The sequence below is a fragment of the Sinocyclocheilus grahami genome, unplaced genomic scaffold (genome assembly GCF_001515645.1).
Source record: "Sinocyclocheilus grahami isolate Dianchi unplaced genomic scaffold, SAMN03320097.WGS_v1.1 scaffold526.1, whole genome shotgun sequence".
NCBI classification, from domain to species: domain Eukaryota; kingdom Metazoa; phylum Chordata; class Actinopteri; order Cypriniformes; family Cyprinidae; genus Sinocyclocheilus; species Sinocyclocheilus grahami.
In genome coordinates, this window is record NW_015505705.1 from 174640 (window position 1) to 202345 (window position 27706).

Here is a 27706-nt window from a genome sequence, read left to right on the forward strand (position 1 = left end):
AATTTACATTATAAGCTATATGTGTGTGTGTGTGTGCGTGTTTATCCCCCTCCCATGTTTTAGGCAGAAAAACCATAGATTAAAATTCAAACAGCATCAAACTTTATTGAATAAAACACCCTAAATATTAATACATGGATCAAACGTGTATCTGTGTGGTGTTGGACCCTCGGGGCCTCCAGCCTGATGTAAAATGTAAAATAAATAATATATATGCACATTTTTTAATTTGTAATTTACATTATAAGCTATATGTGTGTGTGTGTGCGTGTTTATCCCCCTCCCATGTTTTAGGCAGAAAAACCATAGATTAAAATTCAAACAGCATCAAACTTTATTGAATAAAACACCCTAAATATTAAAATAGGAATGAATTACACATTTAATTATCGAAAAGAGTACAGACAGACAAAATACTTTTTGTATATCTATAAAACAGCCCATAAATATTTTTCATTTTGAGTTAGCTTTCAAGGTTTAAAACACAAAGATACAGAATGGTATCTTTCAAAAGGTATTTAACCTCTAAAGGCACTGCAATGCAAAATAACTTTATCAATACATTCATTTGGAGACATATATTGTCTGATAAAACATCAGAGAATATCATTTGCAGCTAATACAAGACAACAGCCCAACAGAGACATGTTGGCATACCAGGAAACAACACACTTAAATAAATAATGTAAAAACAGCAAACTTTGGCACAAGTCTCTTTGTCTGTTCGATACATCTTAAAGACAGTCAAATCATCTTAATCTTAAACATTTCATTTCCAAAACAACAACAACAACAACAACAACAACAAAGGAGAGAAAACCCTGCTCACTGCTGCAGCTTGAAAGAAATCTATTATTTATTGTGCAATGTTTTATTTTCTTCAGGAAAAAAAAAATCCTGACTAAGGTTGTGTGACAGAAGTCTCAATAAATATTGGATTTCTTGCAACCTACAAATGTGTGCAGAATTTCCCCCCTTTCTTCTTCTTATTTCTTGTATTCAGTTCAACTGTCTGCAACCATGCAGGTGTGTGAAGGCTGTTTGTTTATTGTCCAATAAAACAATAAAGACCTTCTTTCAGATTTTCAGATTTAAAGTAATATTGCTTAAAATATAAAACTCAACCAGTGCAACCTTGGAAAACCTTCAAAACGTTGTGCAAACTTTTAGGGAATAACTTGTCTGATCTACACTGGACATGTTTTATATCCCACTGAGATCTTTAAGATGTTTTGAGGAAGGGCTTCACATTAAGCCAAATGTCTCTGAAAGTCAAAAGAAGGCACACTAATGTCCTGGTGTAGTCCAAGTCATTTAAATCGCCACAGTTTTCATAAGAATTCAAGTTTCTTCACTGAAGAACACACTTTTCCTTATTGCTGTATTTTCTACGTCTTGCCTCCAGACCTCTTTCCAATCTCTCATCCTCCTCCAAAGCCCTGCACATTCAAAATACATTCAGTGCATGTGTATGTAGAGTCTAATTTCTACAATTCACCATTCCAGTGCAACAAAACACTGTGACTAGACTCACCCTCTCTCTTTTGCATCCATGTCTCTGACTAGCTCGTCCCGCTTGTTGACCAGTGACACCAGTTCCTGTAGCAGTAGCTGTTCTCTGTGCTGCTGGGCCTGAGTTTTCTGCCAGTCTGATGGATGAAATATGGATATTATTGATATGATGGTACAGTGATGAAATACTGACTATTACAGCTGCAGCCACAGAGGAAATATGTCGGTAAAAGTTTAAAGCATTAATAGACTAATATATGAGCCAAGTTGATGTTCTTTCTTCTATTTTGTGGCTGTGTGTTTTTTAATGTTTAATAAATATAGTGTAAAATAAATAATAAATAAATAAATAATGGCAGAATTCAAAATTAACATTGGTATTAATTGGAACCTTCAACCTTTTTCAGTTTTTTTCCCAGTTAATTCAATCTGAGGAATTAACATGACAAATGAAAATATGGAATGTGTAGATTACAGATGCACAATATATCGGTAGCATATAGGCTGATATTAGATAACTGAATAATGGAATATGTTCATTATTTTTACATTTATATTACTTTTGCCACTCAAGTTAAGCTTTAAAAACACTACTTTAATAACTGTTATCTAGCACATCTCAAAATGAATATCTGTTTTTTTTTCAGTAACTCTTAGTTTAAAGTTAAATGGCTTACCTTCAATAGCCATCATGGCTCGGAGCTCTCGGGTTAACAGCTCAAATCTTCTTTCTAAATCCTGCTCTTCTTGCCTGCAAGTGTAACATCATGAATATTTATTAATGTGGCTGACAGTGTGCACTGATTGTGTCTTACATATCAGTACATACAGCAGCTCCAGATGGTCCTGTCTCCTGATCAGAGCATTCTTCTTGTTGACCAGAGTGAACCATTCCTGAATCAGCTTCTCTTCTTCATCTTTATCACTTCCTGTTAAGCAGATAATGTGGTATATCATGCTGCATTTCAAGAGTTAACTTGAAATCAACTTCATTCTCTCCTTCCCTCTATATGAGTGTTTTTCTTACCCATCTCCATGACCTTTCGTAGTCTTTTCTCCATGACTGCAGCTCTGCTGTCTATGTGCTTCTGTTCGGTTTCCAGGGCCTGAAGTTCACTCAACACATATTGATTGGTGTCCTGCAGGCACTGGCCAGGAAGTACCACAGGGACACATATATAAAACCAGACGAGAGAAATACAGACAGAGAGAGGAAAAGACAGAGGAAAGGAATGGAGATTGAGAGAAAGAGAGATGGATAGAGCCAGATACAGAGAATAAAAGACCAACATTGATAAAAGACACAAACAGACAATGATGCACAAAGATAATGGAGAGGAAAAGACAGGCTTGATTTAACTAAAAGCTTTATAAAACAAGGAAATTAAACATGGGATGGTAAGAGCTTGTGAGTCAAGGGCTGGATTCTCGAAATTCTTCTTAAGAATGAAGTAGTTTGTAAGAATGTTTCTGAAATTCTTGAAAAATTCTTCTCAGATATTTTCTTACCCTTTTCCCCTCTATTTTCTTTTTTTTCTTAAGAGGAAAATGGCTTTGGTGCTATCTGACTGTATGCCGGGTCTAGGCAAAGATTCATTGATCAGCTTAATGGCTTCATGACAAACACCTGTCTGTCTTTTTACACTGCTTGCAGAGTACTGTGATCATAATATTCATAATAATGTTGTACTGTTTAATATTTAAAATGACCCAATAAGTACATTTAAACATCTTATCTTTGGGGATTTAAGACAAGCTTGAGGTTATGCTAACTTTAGAAAGTAATTTACAATGAATTTTCAGAACATTCTTTTCAGGAAATCAATTTAATATGTTTTATCTTTAGAACAATCTAAAGAAAAAAGGTAAGAACCATTTCTATGAAATATTCATAACCTTATTCTTAAGTTAGAAAACAAGGAAAAATAGCAGTTTTATTCTTAAGAATGTTTTGTGAATCTGGCCCCAGAATTAGAGAATTATGGCGATTACTGTAAATTCAGAAATATATTTTCTAAATACTTGACATGCAAATTGACAAATTTTCTTTTAAAACCACAGGCTTTGAAGTTATCAAAAAATTACACTTGATAAAAAATGAAACACTTTAATTGTCTCAAATACTGAGGGCATACTGACCATTGTCTCACTCTCTGCTGATTTAACATCTTGGTTTGCTTCCTGAGGTTCTGCAAACACACATTAAATGGCAAAAAATACCAAATCTTTCTAAATTCAATCATTTTTTAGATATTAGGAAGCTGTTTAGCAAGGTTACCAGTTTCAGCACTTTCTCTAGCAGCTGTTGAGCCATTAGTTCCTTCAGCTGTCAGTTCACCTTTATCTGACTGTCGGAGGTTAGTAGAGAAAAGACTATTAGATCAAATATTAAAACATAACTGCAAGGAAAGGGTAAATTTTATGTATTTTACCTCTTTTGGCTGCTCCTTTGAATCAGTCTCATCCATGGATTCGCTCTTTAGTCGTGACCGCCGTTTCTTCACCAGATCTGCATCTCGTATGTGCCCGAATCCTGATCTGGAAGCCGCTGAGTTTGGTCGTGGTGGGGCCACAGGAGTCTGCGCGCCTCCCTCTGTCTCCTTACTGCCCTTCTCTTCCACCTTTCCTGCACGTTTAGTCCGAGGTGGAGGAACAAGACCTCCGTTTGGCTTAGCCACAGTGTCACTTCCCTCCTCTCCCAGTGAGTCCTTGATATTACTCTCTCCTGACAGAGTTCCAGCCTGGAGTCTCTCTGCACAGAATTTGGCTGCTGCTTGTACATCCGACCCTTGGTTTGGACTGGCTACTGCATAGCTGGACTGACTGTTGTTCTGCTCTATCTGTAACACACTCAGCTCCTGCCCAGTGAAGTGTGCACGTATTTGGCACAAGTACGTCATGACAATCAAACGATCTGGCACAGAGAGAAGCACCATGTCTGAGGGCTCCAGCAGACGAGATATTCCCAGTGATGCGAAACCATCAAAAGCCTAAAAGAGAAGCAAAAAAATGGGTCGCACAAATGATGAGGTTTAGTTTATGGTTAAAGAATGTCTTTATGTGGAACATCTGCTTAAACCAAACTTACAGCTTTGTTGTTATGCTTTATGTTGTGAGGCTCCAATGCATCAAAATCACTGGAAAACAACAACTAAGTCAATACACAATAACAAATATAAAAAGTAATTAAAAAGTATTTTTTTTTACAATTCATTATAATTAATTAATTATTGTCATATTATGAACAATAAGCTATAAATGTCCAATATTGAAATTCAAAATTTTAAATTCCAAAATACTGGAATCAATTATTTGAAAAAATTTTTTTTGCTAAAGATTATATTTAACAGTATAATTACAATAGTCCCCCCCCCCCCCAAAAAAAAATATTTTAGGTGAGTGATGGCAAAGGTAAATTAAACAAAAAAAGCAAATGAACATGCACAATTAAATATCTAATATCAACAAATTTCTATAAACTTCATTATTTGTCATTAAACTATATGATACAGATACATTGTTTATCGCTAATTCATTTGTACTTGAAGCAAATAATAATTTTTTTATGTTGGTGCACATAAATTGATTCATACTAAGAAAGAATGAGTTTGCTTTGAGCTAGGAATGAATGACATAAATCAGAAACTCACATTATCGCAGGGTGGAAGTGATGTAAGATGGCACAGAACGCCAGGCCGTTACGCCAAGAGGTGCTGAAGTTTGTGATTTTTACTCCCTTGTAGTTTCTAGCGATCTCTTGACACCACTCCAGCAAGGACTGACTGGAGGTCACCAAACCAGGACTGGGCAGTGGACTGGCAAACTGTATAGTAACAAATGGAAAGACAAAAAAACAGAGTTAGACAGCGTTTAGACAAAGCGATAAACAGTCTACATTTTAACAGGTACTTTACATAAACAACAAATGCCACTTACATCCCATGCAGGTACTGCGGAACCCTCCTTAATTGATTCATCAATTGTTTTTACTATTGCAAGGTCCATTGGTGGTGGAATTATTTTCTTTTTAATGCGCACTGGAGGCACAATCACATGGGATGCGTCTGCAGTGGTCTGGCCGTTAACCTGCATGCTGCCTGGGCTCCTAGATGGCATCTCGCTCCCTTTAGCCTCTGGGGACACAGCAGAGGACTCCTTTTCCTGAGGATGACTAGACCTATCAAAAGGACAGGAAATGTTTTAGACATACCGACATGACTTACAAATTTTGCCATGTTATTATAAATACACACTTCCTCGTCATTGTTTTTGTTTCACATTATTTTGAAATTAAATTTCAAATTCAGTGTTAAAGTGAAAATGAATTTGTTCTGCTAGGGTTTCCCTTTCTGCAATGCTTAGAACATTTTGGGTGTTGATTTGAGGTTAATGAAAAAACATGCAAATATTAATATACACAGTGTTATTACACTACTGTTCAGAAGTTGTAAGATATTTTTAAAGAAATGAATACTTTTAATTACCATTAAGATGCATTAGATTGATCAAAATTGACAGTAAATACATTCACAATCTTACACATAATTTTTTAAATAAATGCTGTTCTTTGGAACTTTCTGTTTAGCAATGAATCCTGGAAAAAACATATCCCGGTTTCCACAAAAATATTAAGCAGCATATCTGTTTTCAGCACTGACAATAAGAAATGTTTATTGAGCACCAAATCAGCATATTAAAAAGACTGGAGTAATGGCTGCTAATAATTCAGCTTTGCCTTCACATGAATAAATTACTTATTAAAATAGATTAAAATAGAAAACATTTATTTTAAATTGTAATAGTATTTCACTATATTACTGTTTATACAGCATTTGATTTGATTCATTGATCGAATTAATTCAACTTTGGTTTGACTTCTTTCAAAAACATTAAAGAATCTTACCAACCCCAAACCTTTGAACGGTAGTGTAAATTGTGCACAGAGGTGTAAATTTTTAGGCATCAGCCTTTAGAGCTGTAGATGTCGTTCAAACAATATAATATTGCAAAATACAATTTAATTTGAGTCTTTACAAGCCACTCAAACTTACAATTCATCAGGCACTGGAGATGGTGGCTTATTCTGCTCTATTTGAACCTCTTCACTTCTATCAATACTTAATTCTGGTTCTTCCTTCTTCTTCGTTTCAGCTTCTGTTTCTGTGTTCTCTGTCTGGTTTGTGGGCTTAACAGCTGGTGTATCTTGGCACTCCCTTTCAGCTGCCATACATTCCAGCTGGATGTTTTGTTCTTGCTTGTTTAACTGGACATTATCATCTAAAACAGCATTTCTAGCATTGGCTTTTCTGTGGCTATCATCTAATTTAAAGCTCTCCAGTGGCACAGAGGGAGTCTGAGACTGCCTGATGTCAATCTTCTCATCTATCTGCTCTGGGGAAATCACTGACGGTGGAGGTCTGAGTGTTTTTGTAATCTCCGTCCCATCTAAATTTGGTCGTATTTCATCCACGGGCAGTTTCATGCTGGACTTTAGTTGCATGGGAGGAGTTGGAGGAAGTTCAAAATCAGACTTGCAGGGGATCAAACGTTTCTTAGTGCATGGAGCAGAAGCTGACGGCTGTGCCGTCTCTTCTTCTGCCATTTGACGAATCTTTGCTAACAGAACGCTCTCCTCCGAGAGGTCGTCATCATTTAGACTGGAACTTTCTGTACATTTTGAGGGCTCACGGTGTCTTTCGAGTTTAGGAGAAGGAAATGGCCATGGGACCACTGAGCTCCTTGGAGAAATGTCCTTCCCGGAAACAACATTCTCATCAACGTTTATGTCTTTCGGTCTTTCTGTGGCTGCTACAATAATAATTTCTGATGCCTTGGTGATGACTGGGCTGCTCTCTTTTTCCATCTCAACTTTTGAAGTGTTGTTAATAGACATGTTTTTGGTATTGTCTCCCTCTAGTGGTGACAAGTTATTCTCACTTGTCTCTTTTGCAACATCTTTGCATATCTCAACAGTCTTTACAGCTGCTGTCTCTATAGTTACATCTGAAGGATTGGTTCCTTGTTCATTGCATTGTGGAACCACATGCCTTTTAGCAGCTGCAGAGCTACTATTTTGATCGATGGCATCAGGGCCAACTTCCTGTAAAAGCACTGGGGGTGGTGACTGCATACTCTCGTCTTGACACACAGAAACAACTTTGCTAGCGGGTTGGGAAATAGTTTCCGTTGGTGTAGTGCCTTTTAATATAGGCCCAGATTCTGGTGGAAAGGCAGTCAGAGGCGATTCCAGTGTTTGTATGGCTGTGAAAACTATTGGTGGTATTGGGGATTCCTCTGGTCTGTGAGAAATGGAACACCAGAACATGAGATCAAAATGTTGCACCTTACCAATTTGGTTATTATAGCGTGCAAAAGGTTTTTCAGTAAAGATGCAATTAAGTGAAAATGGCACAATCAGTTCCAGAAGGGGGCTACAAACAGCAGCGTTAGCCCACAGTCACCGTGTAATGTTTTCTGCTAACAACTTTTGCAAGCTTGCAGCAGCAGTGACAAACAAGCAGCGACAAACAAGTTGCTGTTTAGTCCTTTTGGAAAAACCACAGAGAGCCCAGTTTCAATACAACAGGAACCAACACAATGTTTCATGCTCATAATATATACACTAAATCGCAAATATATGGGTTTGGTAAGATTTTTCAATTAAAAAAAAAAAAAAGAAGTCTCCAAGGCTGCATTTATTTGATCAAAACTTATTACAATTATTATAATTTAAAATAATTGCAATTTATTAGTGTGATTGCAAAGCTGAATTAAACATTTCTTATTGTTATCAATGTTGAAAACAGTTGTGCTGCTTAATATTTTCGGGATTTTTGATGAACAGAAATAGAACAGTATTTGTGTGACATAGAAGTCATTTGTAACATCATAACTACCTTGACCCTTTCTTTTGATCAATTTAATGCATCCTTACTGAATAAAAGTACTAATTACTTTAAAAAATAGTCTTACTTGACCCCAAACTTTTGTATGATAGTGTATCCCAACCCATCTCTTAGAAGACTTGTTGGCCATAGGACACAGGACACATTAAATGCATTGCTTGATGTCAAATGCAGACTCCACCAGCCCTTGTCACAGACACACATGAAAAACTTAATGAAACGACTAGAATGCTTGAATGTCAGCCAGACGGAACATTGCTAAAATTGTGCCGTTCGTGTAAAGAGGGTCATAAAAATGAGAGGCAGTGCAGGCAGAGGTGATGTCCCATGCACTTACCCTCCATCCATATATAGCTCAGCAGACCACACTGTTCCTAAGTCTTCCTGACCTAGTTCAAACTCCAGCTCCTCCTGTGAACCCTCCGACTCCGCCACTGGCCTTAAATCTGCTGCTGTTATCTTGCCAGGCAGAAGTTTTTCATGCCCATTTCTTTTTGGGCTTTCGTGTATTTTTTTTTTCTTAAAGTCTACCTCAGTCACCAGATGATCTGTTTCCACATAGCTGAGGTTTTGCACATCTTTCTTAGCAGTTATGTCTTCTTCTTCCTCCAGAAGTAAGCATGGCTCTTCATTCTTCTCTTCATTTGATATCACACTCTCAGACTTCAATTCCACCTTCATGTATTTGTCATTTCCTATTGGTGTCAGTATTTGGGTTTGCTCAATTGCTGTCTTTTGTTTAGATGGGCTTCCTTTATCCTGGGTCTTGAAGTTCATAGATCCGCTTTGAGTTTCTCTGGCAGCCAGTTTCAAACACTCCACCAAGCTCATGGTCACAGGCTCGGAGGTCTGAATATCTCTCTGTAACTCGCCAGAAGGTAACACATCCTGGATTATTGATTCCTGGGGCTCATCGTCATATGGATGCTCCATTTTGGTGCCAGAGAAGGCCTCGGGAGGGAGAATTTTGACCACAGATCCATCTTGATCATCCAAAATCGTGTCATCTTTAACATCGGTTTCTGATGTGCTTGGCTGCTGTAGTATTGATGTCATGGTCTCATAACTAAAGGATGAGGACATTTAAATATGATTACATTACACCATGACAAAACAAATTCTTTCCATTCACAAAAGAGCTCTTTTTGAATCACCAGCCAGTATCAAACAGGCAAGCTCTTCCTTAAGCTAAGCTTCTCGTCACTACAGGACACCATACGTGTGGATGCAAAAGCTTCCTTGCAAATGCAGTCACACCTAATAACAACCTTTCAGTGTTTCAGGCAAACAAAATTATAGCCATGCAGATGCCGTGACAAGAGAAGCTCAGTGCACGTCTCAGAATTGTCCCACACTTACCCTTTATACAGAACACAGAACATCCCCCGTATGAAGCCTACAGATACTTCTTCCTGGTCAGAAACTGAGTCATGTTCCTGTATGCAGGTGTCCACGTTTCTGTCTGTTCCTACATCAAGCTCAAGGCCAAGTTCGGTTCCTGAACAGACACTAACAGTCTTCACATCTTCTTTAGGTCCAGCTTGAGTTGCCCAAATAGTCTCACTGCCAGTTTGCGGCATTTTATCATCTGAATCTTCCTCTTTAGTGGTCTTCTCTTTATTATCTTCCCTCTGGCTTTCTCTGTTAGCATTTTTATCTAGTTTGTGGTGTGAATGGGACAAGGCAAAGGAATCCTCTTGCGCCTTCAGCTTGGTTTCTGACATTTCTTGTCCACATTGGCTGCCATGGACCAAAAAGTGTAAGTGACAAGAATATTCTTTGAAGATCAATGTTCTCTCGCTAGCATCTCAACTCCCAGCATGTAAACAGATGTTTACTTTAAGTTCTAATAGAGATACATTAGAAACTCAGGCAGAATGAAACATGGACAAACTGGTCAAAACCATGCAAGTCCAGATAGTCTGAAGTCCACACAAAACACCATGCAGTGAAGTTAACAAACCTCATGTACTTACCCCCTGTCCAGGACCTCTTTTTCTGGAATCAACTTGCACATGCTAACAACTTCATCACTTTTTTCTTTTGTTTTCTCCTCTACCCATAACACACTCTCTTCCTCAAATGTGACCTTTTTCTTTAAACCATTTCCATCAGACTCTGTATCCAGAGACAGGTTGGGCATCAGAGGGCAAATGTTCTCCAGATGCACTGAAGTTCTTTTGTCCTTTACAGCAACAGCAGGGGAGATCACAGGAAGTAGAGGCTTCATACGGACCGGTATACTGACTTTAACAGCTTCTTTTCTCTTCTCCTTAATAGTCTGAGCTGGATGTGGTTTAAGGACAATGGAGGGTATCGGCTGTTGGGAATCTGGTTCATTTATACTGAGATTCTCAGCATTCTCGACTTGGATAACGGCTTTTTCTTCGCTGTGAGGTAAGGAATAAGGTTTGTCACAATTTACTTACCTTGTTTTGATCAAACATGCGTTAATGAATCTTTATCCACATACTGTATATTTGCCTGCTATAACACTGGTATAAATATGAGTTTCAAAATTATAAATAAGTTTATATTCAAATCAAGTATGACTTGTTGAAACTCACTCTCTTATTGACACATGACAGTGTACAAGACCCCCAAAAGACCATTTTAACAAACTTAAATGTATGAGATGTGTAACACAACTCAAGCATGCAAGCACTCGGCCATGGCTAAACATTTGAGACCAACTGGTTCTTACCCTGCTTCTAAAGATTTTTTTGAGGACATTTCAGCTTTATTTTCTTCTTTTGGCATCTTGTCAGGTATTTTGTGCTTATTTATTTCCTCATCCCTTGCTTCATACTCCTGATCTTTTACATTCTCTTTCAGAGAACTCCAGATTGGCACTTCTGCTTGGGCAAGTGAATGGACCTCCACACTCTTCTGCGTTAACACTGTGTTGTCTGACTTCTTCACAATCAGCTCTGGTTTTGGTGGTCGACTGACTGCTGGAGTTTGTTCTGAGATGCATTTAAGGACTTTGGGCTCCAGGGATTGGGGATGAATGAAAGGAAGCTCTTTGGGCAGATCTGATATTTGAGGGGAAGCCGCTTTGAGGCTAACACTAAGCCTTTCAGCTGGAGTTAAGGCCATTTCATTTTGACTGAGAGAATAACAGGGAAGAAAAGAATGAGACAGGAAAAAGATTGTTACAGATAGAGGAATATAGATAAATTAGTATTTAGTAAAAACTTTAGGAAGTTCATCTATATTTTTTCTGGAGAATGATGTCAATGATGTAATTCTACATAAGTGTAATTTTGTGGTTGGGGAAGAAGATATAACCTCTATTCATCTATTCATACTGAGGTCAGCTGGTATGTTTAAATTGTGTTATCTCTAAAAATGTGTTATCTAAAACTATTCATGATGCCAAAGAGAGTTTTATGTGCCTAAGTATTCAAATGAACATCATTAGAAGACAGATATGAGTTTATTGAAACAGGAAGTGACTCAGAAGAGGAAAGTTCCAGTTTGCCACAGTTTGGGAGAGTAATAGTACCACACTCACCTTTGCTCAATAGTTAAACTCTTGTCCAGATTATCCTTATGGGACTGCTTCTCTCTCAAACTACGGTTGGACTTAGATTCAAGGACTTCTTCCACCCACACTTGACTTTTTTCCCTGGGAAGATCTGTAGGTTTTTTCTTTAGAGGCGATGAGCTGGATAAAATGTTGGGGATATTGTGTTCTGTAGGGATAACACCAGCTGAGGCAAATTTCTTTATTATCTTGTCCTCGTCTGACTTGTTGAGGTCACCACAAAGCAGAGCACCCTTTGCATTCTGCACATTCGGTTCCCCTTTTGAAGAAACTTCCCCTGCTGATTCAATGTTTGTGATTTTTGGTTGCTTTATTTTGACACCATCGGTTATTGAAAAGGTTTGAACCAGACTGGATTGCACTGGTTGTTCAATGTCAATTTTGAGTGGTTCTTTCTCAGGGCATTTGCCAACAGTAACATCTTTAATGGGTTTCATCATTTTATCGAAATCGGCCACTTTAAAATCTGGTTCTTCCTCAGCCAATGGTGGTTTCTCTGCTATAAAAACTAGATTTTTCTCCATGTGTGTGGAAACCACTGATGATGGAGGTGTTGTTGCTGGAGCTGAGAATGGGTGTGGAGGAGGGATAGTTCCAGTGTCCAGTTCCTCAGATCTAGAAGCTTCCACAGGCTGTACTCCAGATGTGTCCAATGATGACTTGCCAACAGGCCCAAGACTGGGGGACAAAGATACTTGGAGTCAAAGTTGGCCAAAAATGGGGTAAGAGGCCAAAGCATGGTGGTGTTTGGTAAGATTAGATGCAACTTTTCCTTAGAGAAAGCACTTTGTTTGTGCCACAGCGATGTTAGTGGCGAGAAAACAGGACAAACGAGACAGACGCAGGATTGGAGTAGTGAGGGAAAGCAACAGAGAGTTTAAACCTTTGCAGTGTAAACTGAGAGCTGATGTAGGCAAATGTCATGGTCTGTTTAAAATAGACTTATCACAAGGTCATGCATTTCCCTATTGTTATTAAGGAACTATTTTTCTCATTAAAAGGGTTATTTGGATTTGTGTCCATCTGAAGCCTAACACACTTTCACACAGAAACACACAAAGCACTAAATTCTGAATACAACTCTGCAAATCAGACTGCGTCTGCAAAGGTGATAATCCATTTTTTTATTTAATTACGTATATAGTTAAGATTGATGTTTGTGAATTATACTTGATGCCAGAACAAAAAATTATGTTTAAGTGTTCACCTTTTTACAGCCGTGGCAGGTTTGAGCTCTTTTCTTTCAGTGCTGATGGTTTCAGGTTGACGGAGGGAGGAAGGAGATTGTTTATTAGCAATGCTAGTGCTGCATATAGTCCGAGATGAGCGATACTGGTCTGTTTTGGGCTCCGAGTTCTTCGGTTCTTCAGCAAGTAAATCTGTTGAACATAACGGCAAATTGAATCAGAACAATTATTAAAATAAGTAAAAGCTAATAAGTCTTAATCTATTTTATTTTCAATCCTTTTCAGGTCATTTACATCATTAATGACACAAGTGAAGAATACTTATTCACCTTGTAGAAACGGGTTTGTTTGATCCTCCTCTGTAAGTGTGTTGAGCTCCCTGGGTATCTCTGGAAAACAGTGGACATTTTAATTTTAAATGTTAAATTATTTTATTAACGTATAATGACTTTTATTTGGTTTTGATTATTAAATTCATTTTCAAAGACAACTGCTGATTTGAAATTACATGAGTGACCGAGGTCATCATAGAGTTTTATGCAAATAAAATTTATGCAGTATCTGGAGTGAGATTTTGGACCAATGAGAGTTCCCTGTGAGTGGGACTATCCAGCATGACATGACCAACATAAATTAAAGCAAACAACAAAATATATCTAGTTGCTTGTGGTGGTCGCAATTAGTTATGACAAAACCTATTAAACACCGACGTGATTTAATGGCAAAATAAGTCTCCTAGTACATCATAACTGTTAGACCTATCAGCAATTACACTAGTTCTAATTAATGTGTCTTTTAAAGCAAGCAATAGGCAGTTTAGTACCTGAGCGAGCAGAAGAAGATGAACAGCAGGGGGCAGTTGTGTGGGCATCAGTGGTTGATCAGTGGTTGAAAAGATGGGAAAAAAAATATCTATCTATCTATCTATCTATATATATATCTATATATATATATATATATATATATATATATATATATATATATATATATACTGTATATACACAGTATATATATATATAAATATATAAATAAAGGAAGTTTTAGAATTTGAGATAAAGTAACAGGCATTACTTGATAAAGTAAAGAGTCTCATATACTGTAGATATATAGTGACGTTTTTACATTTTGAAGCAAATATTGATAAAAACATCAGAGCAGGGGCTTTCCAACATTTTCAAAGACAACCGAATATGATGATCCCCTTGCGAGGGACCCTTCTTAAAATATAAAGGCAGCTGTATTTGAGATTGCTATTTGAGGAAAATATTAATATATGATATTACATGATATTAACCAGACAAAATTTTTAAAAGATAATTTTAAAATAATTGTCTTTTATATTGTTATTGCACTAAAGCAAATTGTTTAAATGTTATTTAAAATTCTTTTCTTTCTTTTTTTTTTTAAAAACATATGCAGATTTTTTTTTCTTATTGTTAAAAAATAATGCTGTTGATAAATTAATTGGAATTTTTATGATTTCTGATCAGTCTTTAGAAAGTGGGATTAAATATATTAAATTTATTTTAGTAATATTACATTTAAAATGTAATTTAAATTTGAACAAATTTTGTTTAATTAATATCTTAAGTGCATTTGTTAACTGCACTTATAGTATTGCTGCTTCTGTTTATGTGCAGTCTGGAGGATTTCTCAATACCTGGCGCAGTGCCAGCAGATGGATGCTTAAATGTGTCAGAGAGAGAGAGGGAAGAAGTTTTGGCCTCGAGGAGAGGGACAGGAGTGGGGGATACAGGGCGAGCACCGGGGACAATCTTGGGCTTAAAAACATTGGTGCGAGTGGCTCCGAAAGAATCTGAGACAGAAGTGCGATGACACAAAAAGGACACAGACCACGTGAAAGAAGAAGATTAGTCAGAGATGCGGGAAAAGTGAGAACAAGAGAGGCAGTGGTTAAGAGGAAATGAATCTGACTTCTCCAAAAGTAGTCTTAAAGAGTCAAATCAGGCTAACATATACCATTAGAATTACAGTAAACATACTTTGAGGTTGAATTGCATGTAATTTGTAAATGTTTAGGAATCATGAGTCTGTACCTTTCAGGAGCATAGTGGGAGGAGAAGGAGAGTGAGAGAGGAAGGGATCAGAAGGAGAAGCCTGAGGGAGTTTGAGCAGAGGATAGTCGGAGGTCACGGGGCCCTCCAGAGGGGCCTCAGAGCCCGACAGTCTTCTTTGAAAGGATACAGGAGCTGGACACAATCACAGAGGGAAAAACAAACAGAAACTATACTAGACGTCCAGGCTTTGTTGAGAAAAACACAGATGCATAAGCACCTTTAGAATGGTAACTGTTTCTCTGGGTGACGCTTGTAAAACAATATTTGCATGGGCCTTCTTTGATAAAACACATCCATGATGACAATGAATTCACACTGCAGCTAAATATGACTGCCGCTGTTCTTTGTTCGGTTTAAATGTGGTTGTAACTCTTAAAACTTTGCAAAGTGTATATGGCCATAGTGATTTTCAGTTCTCAGTTTTCTGAAACAATTTCTTTAATGCCACATACTCAATCAAAGAGAATTTCAAAACAACATTTAGGTTAATTACTCCATGTAAACTCAGAGGTGATGACTCAAAAGGGAATGAAGTTATACCACATGACCCTGGTGTTTGTCAAAAAACAGTAGGTCATTCAGGAAGGAATTTTATGGGTGGCGAGATAAAAATACAGATAAAATCAGACTAGCACCGGTAAATACATTATTTGCATTTATTTGAATAGAAATATTTTGCAACATTATAAATGTCTTTACTATCACTTTGATCAGCTGAATGCATCCTTGCTGAATAAAAGGATTAATTTCTTTCAACAAAAAAAAAACTCACTGACCGTAAACATTTGAATGGTTTTATCACAAAAGAGGAACTTAAACCCCTAACTAAAGGCTGTGCACACTGTAGCCATAGAAGCAGCATAACTGTTCATAAAAATAATTGTAGTCAAGTAGGAATGCCAACTAGCTACCAATGGTACTACAAAAGACTTGATGACTTCTAGCTGTGGTACCTGAGCCAGGAGACAGCTGGAAGATTTTGGGCAAATTTATTTGAATAGAAATATTTTGCAACATTATAAATGTCTTTACTATCACTTTGATCAGCTGAATGCATCCTTGCTGAATAAAAGGATTAATTTCTTTCAACAAAAAAAAAAACTCACTGACCGTAAACATTTGAATGGTTTTATCACAAAAGAGGAACTTAAACCCCTAACTAAAGGCTGTGCACACTGTAGCCATAGAAGCAGCATAACTGTTCATAAAAATAATTGTAGTCAAGTAGGAATGCCAACTAGCTACCAATGGTACTACAAAAGACTTGATGACTTCTAGCTGTGGTACCTGAGCCAGGAGACAGCTGGAAGATTTTGGGCAATGCTGGAAGGAGCAAACCAGAAGTATTTTGCTCTGTGTGGGAGTCAGGTGGGGACTGTGGCTGGGCAATGGGTGGTGGACATGGTGGTCTGGAGCGGGTGGGTGAGGGCATGGTGCGAGGGGTTGGACTGGGTGGGGTGGGTAAAGGTGGACGTGATGTCAGGTCAGGGTTATGAACACTGCCAGACACTGGGCGTGAGAGGACACCACCAGTAGGCCTCTCTTTACCACTGACTGAGGTTAAGATGAAAAATGGAGGGAGAAGGACAGCGAAAGAGTGAAAAAGAAAGTGAAAGATCAGGTTTGAAGGAAAGGAATGAGGCAAAAGAGAAAGACAGAGGTAAGAGAGAGAGAACGTTCAGGAATTTATTATGAAGGATGATGATGTAACTTAATAAAAGACATTTTATTAATTAACCCAAAAAAAATATTCTATCATTATTTTCTCACCCTCATGTCATTCCAAACATCTATGCTGTTATTTTTATGTGTAACACTAAAGGAGAATGTTGAAAACTGCTGTGCTGTAACGGTTTAATATTTTGGAAACTGTGATACATTTGTTCAAGATTCTTTGATTAATAGAACTGAATGCTTCCTTGTTGAATAAAATTATTAATTTCTATGAAAAAAAAGAAATCTTACTGACCTGGTAGTGTATATTAATTACTTAGCCAAACTTTAGTTTTGTGAATGTAAAGCCTGATGTATATTTTGTCAATATTGAAGTAATGCAAATTGTCTTTCCAGTTACATTTATGTAATTTGTCATATTTCTACAAATAAATATGTATAATTCTAAAATAATCTAATTAAATTGAATTGTGACCCAATTTCACAGTGCATCTCAATAATGAGAATCGTAACTGAATTGTTGTCAGAAATTAACTTTTTTCATCCCGATGTCCATTATGAACTTTTGTTAAGAAAAGTTGCATGAAAATGTTTCAAAATTTCTTCTGTGTTCCAGGAAAAAAACTAAACTAAACAGTGGGTTGTGACAATAAAATTTTTTGGAGGGGTAATTATTTATTAATTAAAACTCCCTTTTAATTAATAAATAATTAATGAAGGTTTTAATTTAGATAATTAAAAGGTTTAATGAAATTCATGAAAAAATGCAAGCCAAAGCGATGCAGGACAAAGACTGATTGTGATAATCATAACCACAAAACCATATCAGTGAAAATTCATGAAACATTTTAGTAATATTTCATTTAATGGAAATAATTAATTGGATGTGGTTTCATAAGAACTTATAAGTTGAATTTCAAGAGAATTTTTTTTTTTAATAATTGGTGACATGAAGGAAGGAATATGCAAAGAACACATGTAAAGGTTGCTGTTACCTATTGCTGAAGGGCTCTTAAGAGATCCAGGTCTCTTTTCTTGGGAGTGAAGAGGAAGGTGGGGTGCTGACAGTGAAAGAAAGAGAAAAGGGGAAGTTCTAGCATGTGAGGAAGTAAGGGTTACTACAGTAAGGAAAATAAACATGCATCATTAATGATTAATGCAAGTCCTGTGTAAGTGGACAGAGGAATAAAGATGTAAGATAAAGAATACATGACATGATTTTGAAAGTGTTTTATCTATACAGTGAGCTCATAAAGCCTGAGACCACTGCTGAAAATGCATCTACAATATTTAGCTTTTGTATAATGCTTTACAATCTTTAACGCTTCAAGTATTCATTACAAATGATCAGCATGATAATAGTGCAGAATCTAAAATAATTATTCTTCATTTTACATGTTTTGGATTTTTCAGAATAAAGTATAAATTAGATTTTCTGGTGAATAACATGTGTTCATTGTTTTTTTTAATACCTGGAGCTGCAGTACTGAGATTAACACCGGTACTAGATCTTTTATCCTCTTCTTCATCACTCTCATTAAAGTCATCTAGGTTCCCAATGTCCGTTGGCTTTACACTTATCAGACTGGCGAGACTCTGCATGTCCTCATCCCTACAGAAGAAAAATTCAAAGAATTTGTCAAGAGGTACAGGTAAAGGGCTTCATTGAAAATGTGAAAACCTTACTGTGTGTGTACTGTATGTGTCTCAATTCCCAGAAAATACATAAAGTCAATCAGCCATTTAAGAGCTTTCCAGATTGTGATATGCTTTCCATTTTTATGTCTAGCAGAGTGAGACTACTTTAAGCCTCTATCTCTATTTAAAGGCACAATATGTAAGATTTTTTTATTAAAATATCCAAAAACCACTAGAACAGTGTTATATATTTTGCTGACTTGTGTACTTACATTATCCCAAATGTTTCGAAGAATGTTTAAATCCAGAGAAATAAGCAATTTTAACTAGTGACACGAAGCGTGTCCATAGTGTCATTGTGTCGCCTGCCAATAACGTCATAACGCCTCGATTTCCGAAAACATGGAAACACCAAAGACCCTTTAATATGTTATGCGTTTTATTAGACAGGTGACGACCTCACAGAGCAGCATTATAACAGAACTTTCCAAATGTATCTAGTATGATAAAACAGCACTGCTTTTTTTACCCACAAACGCACGACCAGAAGGAGCGGAAGCGGTCGACTGTGGCATAATAAAAGCTCCGCTGCTTTCGAGCCGTGTGTCGCACTCGTTCAGCGGCCTCGTTTCGGCACTGGCAAACTTCTTCATGTTCAAGTCCACAGACGCCAGAACTTTCCGACTGCCCTTCGCTGTCTCCTGTAGAACATCAGAGAAGGTTAATACAGTTTCTTTTAACTTCTTTTAACTAATCTTTATTATTTTCTTTTAAGACATTTTTTTTGTTTCATTTTTGCATTTCCTACAGTATATATTCATGTAGACAATAAAAATTATTATAATTTAAATAATTGTTTTACATAAAAAAAAAATATATATATAAAATTAATATAAAATAATTGTAATAAACCAAAGAAAGTTCACCTAGACTTTAATAAACTCACATTCTCAATGAAAAATGTCCACTCTTTGTCTTCAAACTCATCCGCATGTGGGTCCTGTCAAACAAAACCATATTTAAAAAGTTCAACAAATTTACTGACCCAAATTATAGTTCAGCATCTATCAGTATCTTTAACAAGCCGTATGTTGCATATATTATTAGTTAATGTAATATAATAATATATATTATAGCTAATAATAAGCTGTGATAGGTGTCCTACCCTGTAGAGTGTGACAGTAATGTCCACGTTCTCAGGTACGGGCCATACCACCATTCCCCTGTAGGGGTTTTTGATGCCTGGCTGCCATGCATGAAGCTGATGAGAAAATAAAAGATGATGTCAGTCATAATAATCAACATTATTATAACAGCAGTTGTAATCATTGTAAGCACTTGTAAATAACACATTGTTATACATGATCATTTAAAATGTCACTGTTCGGACTGAAAACTTGGGAAGAAAATCATCTTGAAATTCTGGATTCCTGGACATAGTCATAAACTAAATTACACTAGCTTTCGCAAATAATCTGAATCCAGATGTACAGTACATAAAATGGTAACAATATGGGTCAATAAAAACATTAATTAACGTATTAATATTAGTTAAAATATTTTATTTATATATTTATTGACAATTAAAGGGGTCATATGATGCTTTTTTAAAGATCAATATTTGGTGTATTTGGTGTAACAGAATATTTTGACATGCTTCAATGTTCAAAAAACACATTATTTTTCAAATACTGTACATTATTGTAGGTCCCCTATGCTCCGCCTCTCTCAAACGCTTCGTTTTCAACAAAGTCCCTCCTTCCGACAAGCGCAGTCTGCTCTGATTGGCCAGCTGACCCAGTGCATTGTGATTGGCCGAACACCGCAAGCACTCGTCGGAAATGTAACGCCCCTTACCATAATCGCAGCTTCATCTTTCAAAATAAATGTAAAGACAGAGCTCGAAAGGGGAACAGAGTCGCGTGACAGACACAGTGATGAAGCTGGTATGTGTTTGCAGTACACAAGCCACGGTTAAGACAGCTGACTCCACTGTGATGTGACCCCCTCTCTCTCTCTCGCGCTCTCGCTCTCTCGCACTCTCTCTCTCTCTCAAATTCAAATGAGCTTTATTGGCATGACTTGCGCAGTATTGCCAAAGCATTGTCCATTACATGAATAAATGATTATTTAATACATAAACAAAACAAGAAAAGATCTGTAAAATAATTAAGTAAATAAGTACATGTGTACACAAACAAAAACAAAAAAAACAAGAAAAATATTAAAGACATTTAAAAAATATATATATAATAATTGCACAACAGTACATGTAAGAAATGCTCTTGCTTCAGTTTGTCCACTGGCTGACAGTCTTAGTTTGTGACAGGCTGATACATATCTTGCTGCTGTTGGGATCATTTTGTAATCTTCCCCTAAAATGTGACTTAATTTTTCTGTATTTGGTAATGCCATAAAATGTGGTTTAATTTGTAGGAATTTGGGGAAATATGCAGCTCTAATGTTGTGTTTTAGGGGGGTGTGGCAGAGTCTTAACTTTGATAAAGAATATCTCTTTGGTTTTGAGACTTTAGTCTTTGCAACTTCAGGGATCTTATCTATGCACAATCAGCTTGTAACACTCCAAAGAGAAAGGAAAACTTGAAATCGCATCATATGACCCCTTTAAAGCTTGTTTATCTCTGTACCTTTGAGCAAATGCGCCTGTTCCTCCGTGTCCACACCACTCTCAGTTTGTCTGGTTGCCTATAAAATAATAAAAAAAAGAGATCTGAGTGGGAGCTTACAAGATCCGATCTTGTGATCTTGTCTCCCAGTGTTACCCCAAGGCAGAAAGGAATCAATAAATGCTGCCAACTGTTTCAAACCCCACACAAAAACAAGAGCACATGATGCAAGGCCTTGCATACAAGATAAATCCAAACCTGAGAAACTTTTTGTTCAAAAACAAGTACACATGAACAAATAATCGATTGAGGCATGAAACTTTTTGTCTTGCCAAATAACCAAGTCATAATTTGGTGTCTGCTGGAACATGTTGAATCAATTACTTTTACTGCCCTGCATTGTTATCTATGCTACCATTTAAAAATGCAAAAACGTTGCATGCACGTTAAAGAGTTCCTCTCTTGTTTAAGTCTCTTTATTGAGGGCACAGCACCATGTAGACCTATAAGCCTTATTATATCTGATATCCAGAACATTATTTTGGATTGCCGGTATTGCCAGCAAAAATGCAAATCAATGTGCAGCTTTAAAACAAATAAATGAAAATCACCTTTTCCAAGGTTGCACTGTACATGTATGCTTTTGCTTACAAAATAAAAATAAACTTGCCCTTTGATAGTGAATTGTTCAGATGTGAGCCCATTGTACACCTCTGAGCTTTCAGTCAGTGTCATGCTTGATGCATTAAGAATTGGAGGAAACTCGGCAGGGTCACATGACCAAGCCGAATTTGGCTCACAGCACAAGGGGTGTTGGCCTGCAATCTCCAAACCACTAAGTCTCACTGTGTTTACAAACAGCTGTTCACATTTAATAATGGCAGCTTATTATTTTGTGATATAAAAGCTGTCATTAAGCTTACACAAACACCGAAGGAAACTAAAAACAATTTTTACATTACATATAAAAGTTTGGGGGTATAAAACATTTTTGGTAAGGTTTTTTAAAGTTTTTGAAAGAAGTCTCTTTATAGTCAACAAAGCTGCATTATAAAATACAGTAAAATAGTAATACTGCGAAATATTACAATTTAAAATAACTGTTTTCTATTTTAATATATTTTAAAATGTAATTTATTCCTGTGGTATTTTGTGATATAAAAGCTGTCATTAAGCATACAAAAACACTGAAGGGAACAAAAAAACAATTTTTGCCATTATAGATACCGTTCAAAAGTTTGGGGTTGGTAAGGTTTTTTAAAGTTTTTGAAAGAAGTCTCTTTATAGTCAACAAAGCTGCATTATAAAATACAGTAAAATAGTAATACTGCGAAATATTACAATTTAAAATAACTGTTTTCTATTTTAATATATTTTAAAATGTAATTTATTCCTGTGGTGGCAAAGCTGATTTTTTTCAGCAGCCATTTCTCTAGTCTTCAGTGTCACATGATCCTTCAGAAATCATTCTAATATGCTGATTTGATGCTTAGGAAACATTTCTTACTATATTCACAGATGAAAACGGCTTAATATTTTTGTGGAAACTGTGATAATTAATTCAGGAGTTCAAAAGAACAGCATTTATTTGAAAAATAAATCTTTTGTAACATTATAAATGTATTTAGTGTCACACAGTGAGCAGTTCAATGTATTCAAAGTATCCATTTCTTAAAAAAAAAAACGTACCGACTTTTGAACGGTGGTGTATTTACTCTCATGATGTTTTAAACCCAAAGACTTTCTGCATGAAAAACTAAACTATCTATGTTACATCACACAAAGACTTCATAGCTTCAGAACATTTGAAATATTGTTTCATTTATAATCGCGGCATCATCTGATAAAATCAGCATGCATCTACACTAAAGAGCGGCTATGTGGTTGTTTTGGCTATATTACTTTTTTGTCTCATGCAGCACACTGCCTGCGTCTGAGTAACAAACTAAAAAAAACAACAAACAAAAAAGTGCATGTGATATTAACAGACGAACTACGCTCATATTTATAATTCCAAACAATCAGTAAGCGACAGGTGCTAGGAAACGCTGTTTTGTACTAATTTATTGACGAGTAGGCTGCGGTGCGGCCAACTGAATGCACTGCTTCGTTGGTATTTGGGGGTGAAATTTTGTGGGACAAACTAAATGCTTTTTAGTGCTTGCCAAGGTTTGCATTGCTATCACTATTACTATGGCTTGTACTTCCCAATATATCCCATTATATATCCCAATCAAACCAAGTATTAAACCTTTAACTTTTAGTGCATTTACTTAATACTTTACTTAATAAAGTGAAAACAGTCATATTGTGAAATCAGCCTTAAATTATTATAATTTAAGATGATGCTTTTCTGTTTAAATATATTTTAAAATGTAATATATTCATGTGATGGCAAAGCTTTTTTTTCAGCAGCCATTTCTCTAGTCTTCAGTGTCACATGATCCTTCAGAAATCATTCTAATATGCTGATTTGATACTTAGGAAACATTTCTTACTATATTCACAGATGAAAACGGCTTAATATTTTTGTGGAAACTGTGATAATTAATTCAGGAGTTCAAAAGAACAGCATTTATTTGAAAAATAAATCTTTTGTAACATTATAAATGTCTTTAGTGTCACACAGTGAGCAGTTCAATGTATTCAAAGTATCCATTTCTTAAAAAAAAAAAACGTACCGACTTTTGAACGGTGGTGTATTTACTCTCATGATGTTTTAAACCCAAAGACTTTCTGCATGAAAAACTAAACTATCTATGTTACATCACACAAAGACTTCATAGCTTCAGAACATTTGAAATATTGTTTCATTTATAATCGCGGCATCATCTGATAAAATCAGCATGCATCTACACTAAAGAGCGGCTATGTGGTTGTTTTGGCTATATTACTTTTTTGTCTCATGCAGCACACTGCCTGCGTCTGAGTAACAAACTAAAAAAAACAACAAACAAAAAAGTGCATGTGATATTAACAGACGAACTACGCTCATATTTATAATTCCAAACAATCAGTAAGCGACAGGTGCTAGGAAACGCTGTTTTGTACTAATTTATTGACGAGTAGGCTGCGGTGCGGCCAACTGAATGCACTGCTTCACTGCCGCTCACTGTACAGAACAGACGCCGAGAGAGGTGACACTTCACCGGGAAAGTCAGACCTCGCGTTCGCAGGACAGCACTAGCGAAATCTTCCAACCATAGCTAAGGTTTATCCCAAAAAGTCGCTAGGTTTGTCAGTATGAATATTCAAAGGAAAAAAGACGCTAAAAGGGTCTGAAAGTTGCTAAATCTAGTGCTAAAGTCACGCTTGTGTGTGTGGGAGCCACGGGAGCTGATGGCAGGGGGTGGTGGATATTTGTGGCGGTCAATGTGGATATTGTGGATTAGTTCTTCTGTGTCATCACGTTCTATTAGTTCTACAGCTTCAGTTTCGGAACTTTCACGCTTAGTAACACATACAGCTGTTCCCTCACCACAGTGCAACAGTGAAAAGGGACACCTTTCAAACAGTGTCGCGTTCCGAACGTTGTTTAAGCGAAATACACCGGTATTGCGGTATTTAAAAAATTCATATCATAACAAAAATAAACACTGGTATTCGGTATGAACCGGTATACCGCCCAGCACTACTTTAAACACACCAAAACGATTCTTAATGAACGTGACCCAGATGAAAATGTCATAGTCCTCCAGTGATGTTCACACTGATGTTTGCAAAGATAAACTTAATAGGTGTGTAAGTAGCAGCATGAACCGCTACACAAAGAGAAGCAAGACCCAGCTCTTACTCAGGTTACAGCTAGTAATAGTAACAGGGCAGAACAGTCTAAAAGGATAAATTAGGAGGAGAAGAGAGGGCTGTGGGTAGAGCGCAGATGAACGTAAAAATAGACTGCCAGCCTGGTTGGAAAAATAAGTCAATTTTCTGTCATTTTTGTTCTGAAATGCAGTCCTTCTTTTTTCCTGTCACTTTGACATGTGAACTAAATGTCAGATAAACACACACGTGCTCACAAACATTCAAGTTATACTACGCCATCAGAAGCGCAACCACTGCTATCTAATATCTCCAGCTCACACCCTCCTCAGCTGTGGCATAACTTCAACAGACTTTGACCCACTGGCAGTATTTGAAAATCACAGCTACACAGTAAATCATCTCTTGAACTGCACAAGATCACACGCGTTTATAGAAATGCACATTCTTTCATTCCTTTCCCCTTTAGAAACACTCTAACTTCTCTATTGCTTTCAAAAAGTCGGACTACAATACACATGTTTAGGTCAGCAAAAGAAACCGGGAAGCTGTGAAAAAGATTTCCTCATAGTGTTGCAAAAGAATCCGACTTTCCACATCAGCTGAAAGCTCATTAGGTGATAACAACATTTACGACTGCTCAGGTTTACTATTAACCCAACCTTCCTTTCCAATTACAATGTTGAAAGGTTAAATATGAATTATTATTAAATAATAAAGAATAAATAATATATAAATTTAGAATCGCTCAAATAGAGATCATTTACATCACCAGTAAAATGATTCAGGCTATGTATGATGGAGATAAATCTCAGTAAAAGGCAGAAATTACAATGAGTGTTTCATTTTCTCCTTCAGGCAGATGACAAGCCATTGCATAATGGAGGGTTGCTTCATTGGCCAGGCCATGACTTGTTCAGAGAATATTGCTAATAGTCAATATCACAGATTAAAACACAAAACTGACTCAAATGGAAGCGCTCTTGTGCACTGTGAAATATGTATATTATTGTGTATATTGTGTGTATACTGTGCACACAAGGTATCTAGGGTCACTACATAACTGCAATGTTGGTGGACGATGCACCCAAGATTTCCACTTACTCTTACACACGTGTATATGGTTTAGTAATGATAAAGTGGTTTGATTTGTTGGATCTTATTTAAAGACACACATTTTGTGTGTTGCTGTGTAAAAATTTTCTCAAATCCAATCAGACTGAATTCCTTCTGATCATGCTATCTTTGATCATAGATAAGGACAGATATATAATACACGTGTCACTGATGAATGTGAGGACAGAAACACTCCCTGTCTGTCAACAGCTGTCCCTTGATCAAAACAGGACAGAGATAGCAAAAATAATTCAATTATTGAATTCTCTCACCTCAACATTGTGTTTACAAGGAAAATACAAACTGTTTTGGGGGGGGGGGGGGGGGGGGAATTGAAATGGAACTGAAAATAGTTGTAATGTGTTGTAAAACAGTAATAAAGTAGTTTATATAAGTATTTATGTTTATAAGTATTTTATGTTCCTGGCCATATAAGGATGAAGTCAAGAGCAATGCTCTTTAAAGCTTTTCATAATAAAACCGAACAATGACAACACCTAAACAGAAAAGGAAAAGCAACACCACTCAGTTTAAAACACTGAAACAATATAGGCTATAGATGCTGGCAACACAATAAACAGTTTATAGGAGTCAGCTAAATAAAACTCAAAAGAAGCATCAGCACTTTCTTCTGCTTAGGTGAGCATGATGGATATTCATAATATCTTCAGTGTTGACAGCACGAGAGATGGAGGCGGAAGTGGAGGTGTGGGACTGTCAACGTTCTCCAATACATTTCAAACACGTTCCTAAAATCGACTGCTGTGTTCATTGTTCTATTCACAATCATTTACAATAACAGCACAAAAATAAAAGAAGATCCCGTGAGTGCGCGCACGGTGCTGTTTCAGTCAGAAGAACCGCCCTTCAGCACTGCGTATTTAGGAAGCACACGCGCTATAACGGAAAAGAAATCATAACTTACCATTTCTTTGTACATTCCAGAAGAAGTTCTTGATACGAAGCCACGAACTGAAATTTAGTGGCCTTTTTGCCAACTCTTTGTAATCTTTTCCACACTGAAGTCATTCTTCTGGAGAAAATGCAGTATCCGCGAATGAAGTCAGACGCATGGAAATAAGATTTTTACAGTCCCGCCACTGAACAAAAAGTAAAAACCACTCAAATAGATGGCTGTCAAGTGGCTCGTGAAGTGAAATGTTTCTGCTGAGGAGCACGAGCTGCACCTCATGCGGCTCAGTATCACCGAGCTGTCGCCATCGAGTAAAGACCATTTACGGAAACTACTGCATCACGTTACACGCCAGAGCGAGAGAATCTCTGTGTATTGCAATTAGTTGCCTTGGTGCAAAAAACAACATTTGTGCGTAAAAAATCTAGGGGGACTTTATCGCTTCATGTCGTGGAGCTTCACGCGATACGAGATGCCTCTAAAAAGCAGCTGTCTGACAGTGAACTGATGAAAGTGGATGTAGAAGTGCAAGAGTAGGTGGGAAGGGTTATGCAAACACGCCTATGGTGCAGCAGTATGCAAAACCTCCCTCATTGTATTGTATTCAGTACAGTACTAAAGCCAAGGTACTGTTGACATAACGCGTCAGGGGTAACATCCAGTCAGCTAGAGGTCAAAAAAGGATGTACTGTATAAATATGTGTCAAAATCATATTTTGCTAGCAAAAAAAGCAGCTATCAATG

At 36.8% G+C, this 27706-nt stretch overlaps 1 protein-coding gene across 1 annotated transcript; it reads right to left on the minus strand.

The window, feature by feature from the left end:
• Window positions 1-346: 346 nt before the first annotated feature.
• On the minus strand, window positions 347-27484 carry LOC107555117 (uncharacterized). Its single transcript, XM_016237819.1, has 30 exons — window positions 26975-27484; window positions 21193-21250; window positions 19710-19805; window positions 19491-19544; window positions 19157-19245; window positions 18379-18518; window positions 17902-17967; window positions 16520-16786; window positions 15212-15364; window positions 14815-14970; window positions 13978-14037; window positions 13484-13543; window positions 13175-13346; window positions 11935-12645; window positions 11122-11526; window positions 10394-10807; window positions 9777-10157; window positions 8755-9483; window positions 6564-7811; window positions 5449-5689; window positions 5163-5335; window positions 4601-4649; window positions 3945-4502; window positions 3791-3860; window positions 3652-3701; window positions 2540-2660; window positions 2342-2441; window positions 2190-2263; window positions 1535-1649; window positions 347-1439 (listed from the first exon to the last, which is right to left on the minus strand). Exons 1-30 carry the CDS (start codon window positions 27076-27078, stop codon window positions 1352-1354), a joined length of 7002 nt encoding a protein of 2333 aa, XP_016093305.1. The 5' UTR covers window positions 27079-27484; the 3' UTR covers window positions 347-1351.
• Window positions 27485-27706: the final 222 nt, after the last annotated feature.

What these genes read in the sequence shown, in the direction of transcription:
- LOC107555117 (XM_016237819.1), bottom strand. Translation starts at nt 27,078, where the DNA reads ATGACTTCAGTGTGGAAAAGATTACAAAGAGTTGGCAAAAAGGCCACT. An exon ending in TTACTGTCACACTCTACAGG is followed by an intron (nt 19,545 to 19,709) that starts GTAGGACACCTA and finishes TTTGTTTGACAG; the next exon opens with GACCCACATGCGGATGAGTT. An exon ending in AGTTTAACTATTGAGCAAAG is followed by an intron (nt 11,527 to 11,934) that starts GTGAGTGTGGTA and finishes TTATTCTCTCAG; the next exon opens with TCAAAATGAAATGGCCTTAA.